Here is a 13,338-nt window from a genome sequence, read left to right on the forward strand (position 1 = left end):
GCATACCGAGGCCCGTCATTTTCACAACAATACTATAAACTAGAAATTTCATTTCATGTTTCAGAAGAAGGTTCTCAATCTGTGGAAGTGGAAGATACTGACGACGAAAGTGAGTCACCCTCTCCTCCCCCACAACCTGAGAGACGACCACGACGACCCACACGGAGGCCACCATGCGGCACAGGCAGCCATCGTTGAACAATGTTATTGTCAAATAAAATTATCACATTATGGGAGAATATTGTACTATGTATTTGTACTATTTCAATATGACAATCGCATATGTACGTAATCAATTGAAGCTCTATAACTTTTTCTTTGTTTTTTCACTCAATAATGGTGCCACTACTATGCTTATAAATACAACCTCCCTACACTACATGAAATGCAAATTTTCAAGTGTCCAACACATCCATTGTTTACCATCTCCTTCTACCTTTTCTTTCTTAATTGAAAACCCTAACATGGAACATTTTCCCCCTGAAATGTTTGGCATCACAAAGTCTCAGGATTTCACCAATTCTTACATAGCTGCCTTATACACAAACGGTGAAATGAAACTCTGTGAGGATGGGGTGAAGTTCATATGTCAGAGTCTTCAGATATTTCGCATTCCATACAACTGCACATACAACATGCTGAAACAAAGAGTTTGTGCAACCATTCCATGCCAATCAAACACATCCATAAACAACCTATACTTCAGACGACCCACCATGACTTTTGAAGGAAATATTGTCTATGACTCATTTTGAATTAAAAACAGATGAACATGTTTTTCAAATGTTGCAATGTAAGTCTTCTTTTCCTTTGAACACAATGATTGAATTGTATGTCACCTTCACAAGATCACCTGAAGAAATCCTTTCTCTTTTAACTACAAACACCCCATTAACATCATCCTCAAACTCTGTCCCAACTTCACCAACTATTATTTATTATGGTGGACCTTTAAGAGGTGCTGGTATCACAAAGAGTCCATCTGGTTTTGGTCTTGAGTTTGGTTCGGTTGCCACGAAAACCTTCTCCATCAGACATGATTGCACCTACAATGAATTATTACAAACCATAACTCAATTAGTCGAGTATGGTGATCGCAAAGTTGTCAAACAAATTGACTATTGTCGCCCTACAACAATACGCAACAGGTGACTAGTTCATGACACCGCGGAAATCAAATGTGACTTTAACGTGTCACAGATGATCAGTCGTTGGAACCACGTACAAAGTTTAGACCAATCTATCAAAAAACTGCGTATCTCTTCTTATATCGAGCTTTTCATCTGAACTAGAGACATCAGACCACCAACACCTGCCGAAGAATACGAAGATATCAATTCTGGATGGTTTGTGGATCACCGGGGAGAACAAGATATAGATGGTTGTCGTAATTCATTTAGTTTATTTTCTTTACTTTCCATTTTAAGTTATGTGCAAGTTGTTAATCATTTTATTTTTCTTTAATTAGTACAATATTTTAAAATTTTTTATTAATGCAGTACAAATGATATGACAAAAATATGTTATGTTGTAATCAATTATATGGACCATGTTATCCATGACCACAATTAATTTGGTGCAAAAATATGTACTATAATCGATTACCTTCATAGTGTAATCGATTACCATCATCAATTTTTGACATCTGATGCGAAGGTAATCGATTACAGATTAAGTTAATCGATTATAGCTTACCTTAATCGATTAAATAATACCCGTAATCGATTAACGAGTTGTCCTGTAACAAAATTATAAAATGTAATCGATTACACAAAGTCTGTAATTGATTAACGAACTAACAGGAGCTCCTGGATAAGAATTTCTAACTTGGTAATCGATTACAGAAGCCTTGTAATCTATTGACTGGAGGTTTTGGGAAAAAAAATTTCATGTTGTAATCGATTACACTAACCCTTAGTGTAATCGATTACAGCTCGTCTTCCACTATAAAAACAACATTTTCTCTCTCTGCCGCAACACACCACAAACCTTCATCGCATCCCCATTGCCTCCACCTTGTTTTCACCATTGTGCCTTCATTTCTTAACCAAATCAACTCCCGTTCATTACAATCTTTTCGATTTTCAATTCTCCACAAAACCCACCGATTAAAATCTTCAGAAACACCCAAAAATGGCTGAATCTTCAAGAAAACGCAATACTCAAATTGGTGCTCATCGCCGCCGTGGTGCCGCCGTCAACGAACTTGATGAAATGATTGCACCCTCACAGCCACAAAGACTCTTCTCTTCTGTAGCACAATATGAAAGGTATACTTCAAAATTTTCCGGCAGAGATATTATTGAACCCAGATATCCTGATGATTTTATTGCTGAGCAAAACTTTGAGTGTTATGATATACTGCACAACTTGGGATTATTACCTTTTTTGACTAATGGTCAATGTTATTATCTGGAGTTAGTTAGAGTCTTTTATTCTAACTTACAAATTACTGATGAAGGGGTTATTTTAAGTAAGTTAAGCATGTCAAGATTAGAATGGATATAAATATGTTTTATTGTATAACCCAGTTGGGGACTCAAGGTGTCTTTTTTAAGGGAAACATGGTGGAGGAATGGAGAGATGATTATTCTAGTCACAATGCAAAATTAATGATTTTTCGTGACAATGTAAATATTGAAGGAAGAATACTGGCAGGTCAAATGAAAGTGGAAACACGTATCCTGCACTACATCCTATGTCGATGCCTGGTGCCCCGATCAACTAACCTTGCCCAAGCTACTAAAGAAGACATTATCTTAATGTGGGCAATGATGACTGGAAGGCAGCTTAACTGGGGTCATCTGGTTAGATATCGCATGAAAAAGGCATTAAGAGACCATGCCCCTTTACCATATGCAAACCACATTATTGACATTTTTATTAAGTTTAATGTTCCTCTAGAAGATGAACCATTTGAGGAGGTTAATTGGAGAACAGGTCCAATTGGTGCTGAAGTTATTCATTCCTTTGGTTTTGTAAAAAACCAAAACGGTGAATGGATTCATAAACGTGATGTGCAAGATGCACCTATTCATGATGACCACACACCATCTCCACCGCCTCAGCCTACCCACGATGCATCTGCTACTATGCTTAATGATATTATCCACGAAATCTGCTATCTTCGGACTTTTGTTGGTTCAAGATTTGATAGTATAGATGCTCGGGTTGGTCAACTTGAGGAAGACATGGCTTATGTGTGGCGCCAATTTCCTCCTTCTTAGATTCATTTTGATCTTTATTTCATTCAAAAACTTTGTATTTGTTTAATGCACTTTCACATTGACATTATTATTTGTTATGTTAGTACTTTAATTGATTGTAATGTTTTTTTTTCATTATTATCACTATTTTTTGTTTCATATTCAACTATATCATATGTCATTGCTTTCCTATCCAGTAAAATTTTTGTTAACATTTTTTTTCAAAAAATTACGCATGTAATCAATTACAATTCGTGCATAATCGATTACATTATACCCAGAACACTACAACGCATGCAGTAATCGATTACATCATACAGTAATTGATTATTGCATGAAAAACGTTACCCCATACACGATTTCATGTAAAAACGTGCACCCCCCACACGACTTTCTTTAAAAATAGTGCACCCCCCACACGATTTCGCCTGTTGACTAATTTTGACCAGAAATCGTTTGTGGGCCTGACGATTTCTTCATACAAAAACGTTCTATCCACACACGTTTTGTCCATTTTTATAATTTTTTTAAAATGTGCCTAATTCCGTAATAATGCCAATTGAATTGACTATGAGGGAAAAAAATCGAATAATTTTACATAAATTTTAAGACAATTTAAGATCTGTAAGGATAGATAACATTGAAGAGTTGGGGACGATGAATAAAGGTCATAATAAGAAAATTTTCATAGGAAAAAAACAAAAATGATAAAATAGAAATTAAGTCATGAAAAAACATAAATATCGAATGCTTCTATCTCATTAGACCGAGTACCTCTTGGTTAAACCAGGATTGTTGCCTATCATCTATTTTGCTACATTAAATAATATATATTTTAGAGGAAACCCTTGTCGATGACCTATTGTTGAATTTTTTAAACTTATTCTCAAAATCGACTTTAAGGAAGAATTTCTTTTTTTCTTTTTGTTGGTTTGTATTACACTTTCTAATTATAGCTTTGAACCATTCGTGTAAGACATATGCTTTGGCGTTAGTTTTTTAATTGTATATATTTTTATTTGTGGTCAATATAAAAGATACTTTCGGGGTGGGGGATGTCAATGTTTAAAGCTTATAAATTAGGTTCTGAAAGTTGGGTCGAGTAACTTTGTCATGTTCTTGTATGGTTTAAAAAGCATTAATCTCTAATGTGTCTTACAAGGAAGGAGATAATATGAGTTATTTTATAAGAAGAAGTTCTATCGGTAGAATAAAGTAGTTTACAATGAATGTTTTCATATAATATATGTAAAATTTATTTTATTTTCCGATTAAAAAAAACTCTAAAATAAAGAAAAGTTACTTTATTTTTCATAGGATACCATTTCCTAGTTATAATAATATGAGAAACTTGTGCTAGAACACGTGTTATGAAGATTGAAACATTGAAATAGTAGAAAACGTAAGAATTTGAAGGAAAAAGGTGATGCAAAGACAAAAAAAGATGTAGTGCAATTGGTTCGGTAATTGGCAGCATCTACGTATATAGGAATTGGCAGAGACATTTTTATTCCATAAATGACAGCAAATTGGTGGTTGTATGATTCCTTTGTTTGGCGAAGTTGCAGAGATAGAAAAGTTTGTTTTTGTACTTATGTTTATGTTTTCCATTATCATCAAACTCTTTTACAGCATTAATTTTAGCTGAATCCAACCGTGTAACAACTCAAAGTCAAACTCTGCTTCTGATACTTCATGTCAGTTACACATCATCAATACAAAATTTTATATTTTACTTTGGATCATACTTTTTATTTTTCCCTTCTGGTCTTTTATATATTTTTTTATCTTTGCCACTTATATTGTTTTGGTATTCTTTTTAGGTGTTGAGTTTTTTTTTTACACCAGTATTTCAATCAAATTTCGGTTTTAATCCTTAGTTAATAACGGAATATTCAATCAGAAAAATAAAGGTGAAACTTTGTAAAATTAAAAATGCTGTGATAATTTGAGTGTATTTTTAACAATAATACTAAAACACCAAACTCAATTACAATATATCAGAGATTGAAGTACAGATTTCTTCTTATTCACCATCTTTGAATTCCAAAACATTGGCTTGATCTTTCAGCAGAAACGTTCACTTGTTAAATTCCTGGTTTAGCCAATCATGAATATGTGTACTTTGGGAAGCTTCTTGCATACAAGGATAACCTTGTGGTGTCTAGAAAAAGAAACCTTAACAACCAAAAAATGAGAATTTGAAAGAGGTTACTGTACTTTCATGTTAACATCATGGGACGAGAATGATGTTGGGACCATCCATTTTTTGCAGGTACTTATGCTCTCCATTGTGTCCCTGAACTTGCTAGCTTTGAGGGTCCAATTTACAGCTTGCCACAAACACCAGAATCTGATACGTTTCAAAGAAATCATATCTTAGTTTCCCACTACTTAGTTATTCTATATATAAACCTCTCCCTCCACTTTAATTTTCCATCATCAGAAACAAAGAACCTCTTCTTTTTTTTTCAACTTATTAACTTTGATTCATACAGGGTTTTTTCAACAACCTACGTGGGATCAGACTTATCTGACATGGCCATGGTGTATGGTGGTAGAACAACTTCACTCCCATCTCAAGTCCTCACCTTCCACTCCTCTACTAAATGGAATGAGCACTTTGATGCCTTCAAAAAAACTAACAAACTGGTTTGTTCGGAAACTGTCTTTTGGTTAATTAGTGTAGCATATTGAAGTGGTGAAATGTTTTGCTTTACTTTTCACCCCAAAACTACTAAGGTTTTACTGAGATAATTTTTCATTGATACAGATGGTGGTTGATTTCACTGCTTCATGGTGCAGACCTTGCAAACTCATGGACCCGGTTATCCAAGAGTTTGCTGCCACATTCAGAGATGTTGAGTTTGTCAAGATTGATGTGGATGAGTTAATGGTATGATCACTCAGTCCTTTTCACTTTAACTCATTAGGTTCTAATTTCAAAAATCATACATTACAAAACTCTATTATGGATCACATGTGTTAGTTTTTGGTAAAAATTTGTCTGAGTTTCCATATTTATATACTTGGTAAATTTCATCTCTCGTTTTAATATGATAAGTTTCATAAAAAATGGTGAAACTAAGTAATTAAAATCATCTATCCAAGGTCAATTTTGATCAAAAGTTTACTCTTTTTATGATTTGGATTGTGAAAACAGGAGGTAGCAGAACTTTTCCAAGTACAGGGAATGCCAACTTTCATGCTAATTAAGAAAGGAAAAGTGACTGATAAAGTGGTGGGAGTAAAAAAGGAGGAGCTACAAAGGTTGATTGAACAACACAGAAAATGAATGTGTCATCAAGCAATAAACTAAAATCAGCAAGTTCACTTCAACATATATTTTTACAGGATCTTCTTGCTATGCACAATCTTTCATAGTCACGGCCAGAGAATATTGAGTGTCCTGAATACTTTCTTTGGGGATGTTTCTCGTCATGTTTCGTTCCCTCGTGGATTCTAGTTTAGTCCAATTTTCTGTTTTTTTTTTTTTTTGAGAAAATAAACAAAAGGAAAAGCCAACAACTCATAGGATGCTGAATAAGTTGGTACCATTATTTCAAGTAAAAACAAGTGTCATTGTTTAATGTTCACATCACAATTTAATATTTAGACCTATTTGCAATTTGTAATGTGTCGGTGCTGATTTTAAGCCATGAATGAAAAACGACACAAAAGGGCTCTGATGCATCCAATTTCTATATAATATATATGTTTTAAAAGGTCACATCCATTGGATTGGTTAGTGATATTTGACACTTTATCAGTATCCATTACAATCAACATTATTAGCAAAACACCACACCTCTCTCAGAAAAAGAAAAGGAATTTATTTTCAAAGTTCTGATAAAGTAAATGCAGAAATTGATAGACATATCATGGGACCAAATGCACGGCCACTGTAAAATGAATGTAGATTCTTATCAGCAAATATCTACAGACTAGTCATTTTCATAGCAATGAACACCAAGATTTGGTTGAGAGGTTATTTCATACCCTCTACGGGTAGCCATTTAGGAAAATATTTATTCTCTGTCCTCAAGCTTGTAAAAAAATATCACCTTTGATCTTTGGGCCACTTAGCATTGCAGCAATACAAGACACTCCAACAACTCAGTGCAGAATGTTATCTCCCTAATCATTAGGAAGGTCATCTCACTGAAAACACAATCAGTTCCTCCATGATATCTTCCATTGTTGAATTTGCTAAGCCACTCAAAATCAAAGACTTCAACAAAAGTGGTCTAATTGTTTTCATCTAACCAAGAACTTGAATGTTGCTGCAACAAAGCTCACTCCTTAAATGAGTTTGGTTGGTGGAAATCTCTCCCTTAGATCATAGCTACCGACTTCTATAAAAATATTCAAATTATAGGTTCAAATAGTTTATTCTTATTTGGGTTTGATTTTGTCCCTTTTGTCTTTTTAGCTACTCGTTTTGATTTATTGATATTATTTGACTTGATGCCAATTGCAGAGTCTCTCGTGCTCTTTGCATTCTTTTGATGGAAAAGACCTCTTATTTCGCTGAAGTTGATGTCTTTAATAAATGATGGCATTGTTAACAGAAACGGTAACATCAAATTCTAAAATGATAAACATAATTACGGAGGCTAAAAGTTATTTAAGTCAAGATTTAAATATGAATAGAAGGAAAAGGTGAAAAGAAGAAAAGGGTGAATAAACATATTAGGACTGTAAATATTCTCATCCATTCAATAATGCATTGTATTGTAATATTGATTGAACACAGTCCAGGACCCTTACAGCAGCTGAAATCGCTTTATTCCAAAGTTACACCTCACTGCAGACATGGTAGTAACATGCTTGGTTTATTTGTATTATGCACACTTTTCATGTCTAAGACTAAAGTTGTATTTCAAGTATTTACACCGTAAACTGAGCTCTCACCTCATGTGTGTTAATTGGGAAAAAGCCACAAGACATGAAAGACTGAACTAGTCATCAGTGTTGCTCAAAATCCTTTTCAGCTCATACTTCTGTTGTGTGGTAAGCCTTGATGGGAACATAACATCAAACTTGATTCTCAAGTTTCCTTTCTTTCCAAGTTCCTTTGAGATGGGCATTCCTTCATTTGGGACCACCAACACAAATTTTGGTTTCACATCAGTCACTTGAATTGTGAGCTCTCTTCCATCCAAGGTTGTTAAGTTGAGAGTCTTTCCCACAAGAGCCTCTACAAGTAAGATTTTTTGTGTCACAACCAAATCATTTCCATCCCTCTTGAATAAAGCATGTGGTTTCTCATCCACCACAAAGATTAGATCATCAGCAGCACTAGCTTCTGCTTCTTGGTTTCCTTTCCCAGGAAATGTTATTTTTGTGCCTTTCTTCCAACCAGGTTTGATATCTATTTTCAAAATCTCTTCCACAGTCTCCAACTTACTGCCAACACCGAAAAGAGTAAACTTGTGAACCCGAAAGCACGTATTTCCAAGCAGTCTCAAATTGTAAAAGGTAATAGAAAATAGGCCATATTTGAAACACTCTTTTCTATTCACTTAACCAATTCACCACAAAGCAAACCTTAAACTCCAATATCTTTACAAAAACTAACATTTTATGCAACTTCCTGATTAATAATTTCACTTTGTTTCTGTATATGACTAAAATAACATGAGAGGACTAACACAAATCCCAAAATAATAAAAAAGATATATTTTTTCTCCACATGTGGCTACACAAGTATGCATGCGTGCCTGCTAAGGTGTGTGTGTGTTATCTGGCCTGGTCAGTGAATAGCCAAAAGAGAAAACAGCCAAACCAGAAGTGGAATAGCAAAATAAAAAGAAAAAATATGCTAATAAATCAAATAGAGCGAATAAATCACAGTTTCAAGTAAAACGTAAATTGTCCAATAATTTGCAAAATAATACAGAAATTGGGTCTTGGATAGTTTTCTATTCATGAACTAAATACTGGACAAAAATTCATCCATTCGAAGTACAGTGTAATCCCAATAAATATCAGAAAGTTTTTTTTTTTTTTTTATAGTTTCAGAGTTTTTACAATTTCAATCAACATCATAGCACATATAGCCCATAAGCACTAAAATGAATTCCTTTTCATAAGACATGCACTCCAAACAAAATATTACTATGGCAGCATGAAACCAATCAACAATTCAACCATGCATATTCACTGGTAAAAAAACAATTAAAACTACAACCACACATAAATTCCACCACTAATGCAAGAATTAAAACAAGAAATACAAGGTGAAAACACAGATATTACCCGAATTCATGATGTACAGTCCTTGAGATCTTCAACTTCTTTCTGCAACCTTTGTAAAGTTCCTCGAGGGTGCATACCAATTTTCTCTCAACCACCCCAACTTTCTCATTTTTGGGGACCCTAACACCCCCATCACCCTTCTCCTCCTTCATCTTCATAGAGTTCAAGGGATAGTGGCCATAAAAATCATAGATCTGGCGCTTCTTGGGATCGCTGAGAACATCATAAGCCTCCGAAACCTGCTTGAACTTGGCCTCAGCTTCTTCTTTCGTAACAGGGTGGTGCTGATGGTTCTTATCTGGGTGCCACTTCATGGCCAACCTCTTATATGCCCTCTTGAGTTCTTCGTCCGAGGCATTGCGGTTCACCTTGAGGATCTTGTAGTAGTCCCCTGCACCCATCTTGGTCCAAAATTCAGCCGAATTGTGAGCGAAAAAACTTGCCTTTGTTTTTCCGTTACAGGGTAGAGAAAAGTTCTGTGCTTTCTTGGGTTTGGAAAGAAAAAACAGAGGGGTGGGTTTGACTCTGTGCACGTGGCTGCAAAAGGGGTTGTGTGGGTGAGTCCAATAACACGGAATCTACTAGTCCTAGCTGTGAATGAAGGAAAATGCACACGCGTAAAAGTAGCAAAGATCACGTTCAATGTTCAGAGATAACAGGGGAGAGAAACACTCAAACAGAGAGTGAGTGAGTGAGAGAGAGAGCATGAGAGTTTAAGGTTGAACACTTGGATGGTGATGGCTAAGAGATAGATAAATATCGATTTAGCATTTTGATTTTGAAATTTCTGATAGGGTTGTGGCTACTACTCAGTGTTGCAGTATAAGGAGTACCTTGTGGACAAAAATGTTCTACAAGATCCAATTTATAATGGCCAAATACTGCTAATAAAGAAAATGTTGAAGCCTTTCTTCAATTCCATTTTGGTTTTTTATTTTAATTATCTTCTCAATTTAGTTTTTTCACCTCTTGGTTAATTTGTTTTTCATTATTTTAATCATGTAACTAAATTCTATTCGTTATTGATATCTAGTATATTTAATAAGAATACAAACATGGAATTATATTATATTGTTTTGTAAAGAATCAATCTTTTTCTTACAAAATTTAGTTATTAATAGAGTGAAAAAAAAAACTTCACGTTTATTACACAATAAAAAATATTATATTATCATTTTTTATATTCATAATGACCTATCTATTACTATTGTGTCATTCATATTTTATATATATATATATATATATATATATATATATATATATATATATATATATATATATTAAGTTTTTAGGTAGGGCAAAAGTTAACAATGAAATTCAAATAAAGTGATTAATAAAGACAGATAAAATAAAAGGACTAAATTTACGAAATGAAAATAATAGGGGTACGAAAATACAATTACAAGAATTTTGAACTACCTATTAAAGACACATTTATGTTACTGATCAGAAAATGTAATTTCACATTATATTTATGAGATTTGACTTAAATGCATGTATCTCCTAAATTACTGAAATGATACAAAATTGAAATTTTTGTAACATTTGATTTGGAGTTTAATAAAATTAATCCAGGATCATTAAATTAATTAATTCAAATAATTAAACTTATCTAAGGTGTGTCACAAAAAAAATATATTGATTTTAACCTTTAATTAAACACATCACAAAGATTTTTAACTTTAATCTTGTATTATTTTTGCCACCTGCATTTTTTTTTTCAGTTTATTAAATTATAAAATAATTTTATTTACATTGCTATTTTAAAGACTTTGAGGTCTCTATATTATTAACACTGTTTTTCTCTATACTGTATAATTTCTTTCAATATATATTTTTCATAATTACATGATTGTGTAAAGCTTTCTTTTTTTCTTTTATTAATAATTGGTTATTGTTTAAAAATCTAGCTAACAATTTTCAATAAATTTCTTTCTTTCTTTTCAGTACCATTTTTTTTCAATAACTGTTCTTTGTTATTCCTATTATAGTAAAAAATATTATAAATTTTGTTGTTGATTGATATCAGAAAAAAAAATCTTACCTGATGATCATTCTTTCTTTCACTTCTCAAAACTTAAATATTCATAAATATTGATTAAGGAAATATTTAACATAAGAATAAAAATATCTAAAAAACAATTATTGGTGTGAATCACAAATATAAAGAATCATGATCTCTATAAATGATTAAAATATATTTAGTTGATAAGAAAAATATTGTTAGAGATATTTATATGAATTTTGTAAAAATTAAATGCTGTTATTTTGTTATGTGAACAAATCTCATATTTGTTAAACATAAATTGTGTATATTTAAAATAAAAAACTTTAAATTAAATACTTTATTAAACGTAATTATTGACTTAATGGTATTATTTTAGTAAATTTAAGATAAAAAAAAATTATGTTAACTCACTAAAAACCAAAAATAGATAGTTCCTACCTCCTTAACTTTTTAGGGGACTTATTTTAGCACATTCAAAAGTTATACATTACTTAAGAGTTAAGGTAAATAGTAGTTTTTATATACTTCATCCCCTAACCTATCAAATTCCTTTTCTAAAAGCAAGATGGTGATAAGAGTATGACATTTTAAAGTGGGATAATGATATTTCAACAAAAGTTTTTGACAAGTATTTGACAAAGGTGACGTGGCAGCGATTTTTTTTAAATTTTAATTACGAAATGGTTAGTTCACACGTGCAGCGGAAAGAGAAACCAAAATGAAATTAAATGTCAGTTAGAGAGAGAAAGTGAAGAGAGAAAAGGGGGAAAGTGGGGCAGGGGGGTTGCGAAGTGAGAAAATGAAGAGAGAAAAGGGGAAAAGTGAGCCCGCCGGAGTTTGTGGTTCAGTGAAAGTGAGATTCCGGCAACCATTTCGCCGGGGGGGGGGGTGGAGGATAGTTATCAGTGAAAGCGAGAAAGATAGAGAGCAAGAGGGATAAAGCGAGAACGAGAATGAGAGAGTGATCGGAGTTAAGCATTGCAGATTAGTGGTGGATAATCGCAGTCATTGACGCCGTTTAGGTGGGTTACCAAAGGCAAGTCGTAGAAGAAGTCATCGACGACAAGGAATTTGTCATCCCGAGCGTACACAACTGTATAAACAGCTGACGCCGATGTGGGTAGTAAGGACGCTGTATGTGGGGAGTTGAAGCAAAGTTTTTTGAACAAAACTACAGGACAAACCAATAAACCTAATTAAAATGTGGTAATTGTAAGCAATATATGTCTGACTGAATCGAATATTATTGATGTATTTACTAAATTTAAAATCATTTTATTGGGTTTTTTTTTGCAGCTTTCTTAGTAAAGTTTGCCCAAACTCCCTAAACATATATGCATAACTCCCCACATATGCGTGACATGTTTTACACATGATTGTGGAGTTTAAAAAGCACAAAATTCAGTGAAAGTAGTGTTAATTGGAGGTCTGGACTTCGTCAATAATTTGCATAATTGTTTATGCTCCAATAAGGAGATTTAAATAAAGTTGTGTACAATATGCAAGCAGTACTGATTAAGTTGAACTCCACTCCCCAAGTAGTTGCACTTAACTCCCCACTTACCATTACAGGTTTGAATTTGGTCTCTAGTAAGTCTACACTCCCACCAAATTACTTGAATTGGGATTGGATAATGGAAAGGAATATTTGTTGGGCTAAATCAAACACAAATGATGTGTTTACACATTATATTAATTGTGTTCGCTTTTTCTGCAGTTTTGTTAAAAAAGTTTGCCTTTACTCCCCACATATGTATGCATAAGTCCCCATATCTGCGTCAAATATTTTTTACTGGTTTGTGTAGTTGAAAAAGCACAAAATTTAGCGAATGCAATGTTAATTGGTGTACTGGACTTCGTGAT

At 33.4% G+C, this 13,338-nt stretch overlaps 2 protein-coding genes across 2 annotated transcripts; one reads left to right on the top strand and one right to left on the bottom strand.

Moving 5' to 3' along the window:
* Positions 1 to 5,593: 5,593 nt before the first annotated feature.
* On the top strand, positions 5,594 to 6,915 carry LOC114176816 (thioredoxin H2-like). Its single transcript, XM_028061984.1, has 3 exons — positions 5,594 to 5,858; positions 5,980 to 6,102; positions 6,370 to 6,915. The coding sequence occupies exons 1-3, from the start codon at positions 5,745 to 5,747 to the stop codon at positions 6,499 to 6,501; spliced, it is 369 nt and encodes a 122-aa protein (XP_027917785.1). The 5' UTR covers positions 5,594 to 5,744; the 3' UTR covers positions 6,502 to 6,915.
* Positions 6,916 to 7,890: 975 nt separating this feature from the next.
* LOC114178301 (dnaJ homolog subfamily B member 13-like) lies at positions 7,891 to 10,312 on the bottom strand. The gene is made up of 2 exons (XM_028064128.1): positions 9,468 to 10,312; positions 7,891 to 8,615 (listed from the first exon to the last, which is right to left on the bottom strand). The coding sequence occupies exons 1-2, from the start codon at positions 9,866 to 9,868 to the stop codon at positions 8,168 to 8,170; spliced, it is 849 nt and encodes a 282-aa protein (XP_027919929.1). The 5' UTR covers positions 9,869 to 10,312; the 3' UTR covers positions 7,891 to 8,167.
* Positions 10,313 to 13,338: the final 3,026 nt, after the last annotated feature.

This window comes from Vigna unguiculata, chromosome 3, assembly GCF_004118075.2.
Source record: "Vigna unguiculata cultivar IT97K-499-35 chromosome 3, ASM411807v1, whole genome shotgun sequence".
NCBI lineage: Eukaryota > Viridiplantae > Streptophyta > Magnoliopsida > Fabales > Fabaceae > Vigna > Vigna unguiculata.